This window comes from Pundamilia nyererei, unplaced genomic scaffold, assembly GCF_000239375.1.
Source record: "Pundamilia nyererei isolate P.nyererei 1_Seehausen unplaced genomic scaffold, PunNye1.0 scaffold00165, whole genome shotgun sequence".
Lineage (NCBI taxonomy): Eukaryota > Metazoa > Chordata > Actinopteri > Cichliformes > Cichlidae > Pundamilia > Pundamilia nyererei.
The window spans coordinates 1,212,803-1,217,819 of record NW_005187566.1 but is presented as its reverse complement, the minus strand read 5'-3'; the positions used below and the strand labels follow the sequence as shown (position 1 = coordinate 1,217,819).

At 42.0% G+C, this 5,017-nt stretch overlaps 1 protein-coding gene across 2 annotated transcripts in view; it reads left to right on the top strand.

Annotated features, from left to right (window-relative positions):
- gpr63 (G protein-coupled receptor 63) overlaps nt 1–4,772 on the top strand; it is a 9,914-nt gene extending 5,142 nt beyond the window's left edge. For both annotated transcript variants that reach the window (XM_005745741.2, XM_005745740.2), the window contains exon 2: nt 2,873–4,772. In XM_005745741.2, the coding sequence (XP_005745798.1) occupies nt 2,988–4,220 (1,233 nt within the window). In that variant the 5' untranslated portion in view covers nt 2,873–2,987 and the 3' untranslated portion in view covers nt 4,221–4,772. The remainder of the gene's footprint in view (nt 1–2,872) is intronic.
- The last annotated feature ends 245 nt before the right edge of the window (nt 4,773–5,017 follow it).

Sequence of the window (5,017 nt, the reverse complement as noted above, 5' to 3'; positions counted from 1 at the left end):
ATATAAATAAAATATACGAAGGGGATAAATAGAATAAATAGGAATAAAAATAAAAATACAAGTGAATTGCACATTTCAAGTATTGAGGTCTATTGCACCATTGACTATTGACAACATTGATATCTTGTGAATCACAACATCTCTGCTAGATCCTCGGAAAACTAATGTACTAAATGGATCTGTGGTAACATTCCTTCCACTTGTGCTTTCACTACTGTGCAAGAGCTCTTTAAGTTAGAGTCCCTGCTCTCCACAGTCTGTAGTTTTTATTTTAAAAGTAATATCTCATACGACTACTTTAAAGTGCTCCCTGTAACCGTTTCACACCGTTGTGTACAATCTGCTGCAAAGTCTATGCTTAGTTACAAATAAGCAAAGGTAGATGGTATGGGAAATTAAAGCCATGAGTCATTTGTATCAAGGCATGATATCACTGGGAAAAAATCAGTGTGAAATGTTCAAAGGTACCTAAAAACAAGGTTATACACGAGAGCCCTGGGTCGCAGGTTTCTGTCTACCCTCCTCTCTCATTTATAAGACTGCAGAGATTACCAACTGTTAGAGTACAGGCAGGAGGGAAGCATGACACAGGGAAGGGCAGGAGCTAACTGGCAAGCAGCAACTGAACTTTGAAATAATAGGAAGGGATTGTCCTCTACTTAATCCAGCACACGTTGCATTATCTCTAGATTAGAATTTTTAAGTAACTCTTCAAACATACACGGGTGGGTGATCGTATAACTCAGCAGCCTGTCCAAATAATGCTATGTGAGGGGAAACACTGGTATTTCTCTCACAGACACACCAGTGTTTAACAGTATATTTGAAATAAACACGGTATTTGAACTAGCTATTATTGCGTTAAAACTGGCACCTCCCAGTAACATCACGAGCACCATCGTGAGCTCACTGGGCAGCTTCCCAACAAATCTTTTTCCCTCTGAGCGATTCAAGGTTACAAGATGTGTGAAAAGCTGTAAGCATATTCTCATTACATAATTGCAGGGCCTCTGCAGTTATTTAAACATTTCCCTGTCGTTCAGAACACCAAGTACCTGATCATTCATTTCCTATGCAGGATCACTTGACTGCTGGGAGACTGGAGTGGCTCTTTTAACATTGTAGGTCATTGCACCCAAAAGCAGCGAACACTACCCTACCTGTTGAGGCCGACATGCTGCAGGCTACCTCACTGAATGCAGAGTTAATGAAGTGGGAACTGGGCCAAGAAGACTAAACCGGCTGCTCCTTGCTCTCCTTGTGGAAATTGTGGTAGACAATAAGCTTGTCATCAGCATATGAACAAAGCAAACTCTGCCCGATTTCACTGCCGTTTATTTTTGCATTGTAGGTTTTTGTCCCCTCCGGTGTGCTGAAGAGATGGCGCTATCTGTCAAATGGCTGCATATCCTAGTATCACAGCAGCACAGCTAAAGTACAGGTCCCTCTAACAGGCTTAAATGCAGTGTTGTCACAGTAATTGCTCATAATTACACTGGTTTGATATTTATTTATTTTTTTACACCCACACAGGACTAAAATACTAAAAAGCTTAATTTGTGTGGAAAGTTATCCTATTAACAAATGGACTCTCTGGTGCTGCCCATTTATTATATCTGCAATTTGCTGCCTATTGTAATAATACCAGCTGGCCTGCCTGCAATGCCTCCAGTGTTTATACTAGTGATAAGGGTTTTTATTGCAGTATTTGCCTTGTGTCCGGTTGAGCACTAGCTTTCTGTCACTCTCAGGGGTAAAAAAAAAAATTCGAATAGGATTTCTTATCACAGCTTAGCCAAACACACCAGACAATGTGTTTCTGTTTGGAGACAGATTTGTCTTTCTGTATTCCACTTTTAAATGTGGCTTAATTCTGTATACTGAAAAATAAACTTTATGCTATTTATTTCAAAGATGTAATTAGTTTAATAGGTATATGGTTGGGGGCAAGATACAATCAGACACACTTAACAAAATGATGAAAAAGAAAACAGTTGCTCATTGAATTTTATTTTTGTCTAGTAAACTTTGACATTTTAGTTTCAGTTTTGTAAAAAGGTCTTTGTGAGAAATTCATCCTCTGTTTTGTAAAGATTTCCGTCATGGTGTTGGTCTGTTGTTCTAAAACAGTAAGGCTCTGTGTTTTTGATTGCTTAAAAAAACTGAAATGAGTCATATTTTATTCAGGCACCAATCTTTTGGCAGAAACATCCTATTTTATTACCCCAATTTACAGTATCATGAAATCTTTCGGGACTCTGTGTTCTTGGAGCTTTGTTCAAATTTTTCATATTATTTCAAAATACTTTTGGATTTTTCAGCTTGTTCAAACTATGTGGGAGCACTTGCCATTAATTTTTTACAGCCAAATTTTGTCCACTTCCTTAAACTTGTAAAAGTGTGTAACTCATACACACTTATACCCACGAGTCCTGCTCAACTTTTTAATTATTTGTTGCTGGAAATCAATGCATTTGTCCACCCCACGCCTCAGTTGATTGTAGTTTTCCAGTCGTGAAGGATCATTATTGTACCAAACATGGCAACCTTGTTTCTGTTTCAGCGTCCTTTCTGACACATCATACATTGACGGAAGTGTTGTTAAGTGTGTTTTTAAATAGAAAATGAATAGGCGTCTCGTGCTAAGACAGAATAGTTATATCCTGTAGCTGTATGGTGTAATATGCAAATAGGAAAATTGGTATTCTCTAAACCATTGACCCTCTGCATCGGTCAAGTTGTGTTTAGTCTGGTAGTGACAACTCAAATTGTTATCCTTAAACACGGAAATCTGCTCTACACAAACTGATTGTAAGGTAGACCCTACAATAATACATAATGGAATTCTAACATATTTTTATTTTTGTCTTAGGGTCTTGCTACCATGAAGATGGTGCTGTGTGGCCTTGGGGAGATGGTATCCGCATGTCTGCCATCAGATTTTATGTGAACTCTCCTGCAATGATGCCTGCTCACCCTGGAGAAGCATGGTTCTCTCCACTACTGTTCCCCTCCTGGATACAGGGGACATTAACAGCCGTTTCTGCTGCGTCGTTACGAGGTTGCTGAACCTTTCTGAGAGGCTACCAATGGAAGACCTCTCTGTGGCAAACATTTCCCTGGGCTCCGGGTCTCCCTCGGAGCCGGTCACCCCAACAGCAAATGCTCTGGAAATCCAGCAAGGCATTGGCCTACCTCTGCAGATCTTCTTCTGCTTTGTCATGGCAGCCATCCTTTTAGTGGCGCTGTCAGGAAACATAGTGGTGTGCCTGATGGTGTACCAGAGATCTGCCATGCGTTCAGCCATCAACATTCTGCTGGCTAGTCTGGCATTTGCGGACATGATGCTGGCCATCTTGAACATGCCCTTTGCTCTGGTTACTGTGGTGACCACCAACTGGATTTTTGGAGATGTTTTCTGTCGCGTTTCCGCCATGCTCTTTTGGTTTTTTGTTATGGAAGGAGCAGCTGTACTGCTTATAATAAGCATTGATCGTTTTCTTATTATTGTCCAGAAGCAAGATAAGCTGAGCCCACAGAGAGCCAAGCTGCTCATAGTGGTCACATGGGGACTCTCGTTCATTTTCACTTTCCCTCTAGCTGTTGGCTCACCTCCCTTACAGATCCCACCCAGAGCTCCTCAGTGTATATTTGGCTACAGCAGTGATCCTGGTTACCACGCCTATGTGTTGATATTAACACTAGTTTTTTTCTTCTTGCCTTTCACAGTCATGCTATACACATTCATGGGCATCCTCAACACCATCCGCCACAATGCCATTCGCATCCGTAGCCACACAGACAGCGTCTGTCTGAGCCAGGCCAGCAAACTGGGCCTCCTCAGCCTTCAGAAGCCCTTCAAGATGAACATAGACATGAGCTTCAAGACCCGTGCCTTCACCACCATCCTCATCCTCTTCTCCGTGTTTACAGCGTGCTGGGCACCCTTCACTGCCTTCAGCTTGGTAACTACCTTCAGTGACAGGTTCTACCGCAAAGACAGCTTTTTTCAAATCAGCACATGGGTCTTGTGGTTGTGCTACCTCAAGTCAGCCCTCAACCCTCTTATTTACTACTGGCGGATCAAGAAGTTCCGCGACGCCTGCCTCGATCTGATGCCCAAATATTTCAAGTTTCTTCCTCAGCTGCCAGGCAACACAAAGAGGCGCATACAGCCGAGCGCTGTGTATATATGTGGAGAGCATCGCTCTGTGGTATAAGGCATAACTCCTCTCTGAAACACTGTTAAAATGCATCTTATCTCACTAGGGTTTTCTCATGGTTTACTTCTCTTAGCAGGCTATAAGACTGAGGTTAGCACTGCATTAAAAATATAAGGGGGCTGAGGTGGAATGGGTTATTGCTACAGTAGCCAGACTGAAGATCCAATCCGGGAGGTACACGGTGAGTCCAACATGCCAGAGATTTAAAGGTTGTCAGGTGAGAAATCGCAAAATTTCCAATATAAGACCTGACTGTCAGTACTGAAACTGTACTTTATAAGTTTTATTTTTAAAACATCATATGTGAATGTGAGGATTCTTCATCAACAAAGATTTGGTTGAGCTTTAGTTTCCACAAGAAGTAGCAACAGTCAGTCATGAACAGACAGAATAGCATTTGCATTTAGTGGTTAGAAGTTACGCATGTTGGGCAGGAAATTCAGAGTGAGGTGATCCTTTTGAAAGGCAAAAAGGTCATTTGTGCACCATGGCTTAAGTCAGGGGTGTCCAACTCGGCTGGTGTCCTGCAGGTTTTAGATGTGTCCTTGATCCAACACAGTAGATTTAAATGGCTAAATTACCTCCTCAGCATGTCTTGAAGATATCCAGAGGCCTGGCTGGTAATAAACTAATCATTTGATTCGGGTGTGTTGGCCCAGGCTGATATCTAAAACCTGCAGGACACCTGCCCTCAAGGCCTGGAGTTGGATGCCCGTGGCTTAAGTAAACCATTCAGGATGACCTCTTGTGGCAACAGTTAGTAGACATACCTTTAGAATCATTGCTGGCTTCAC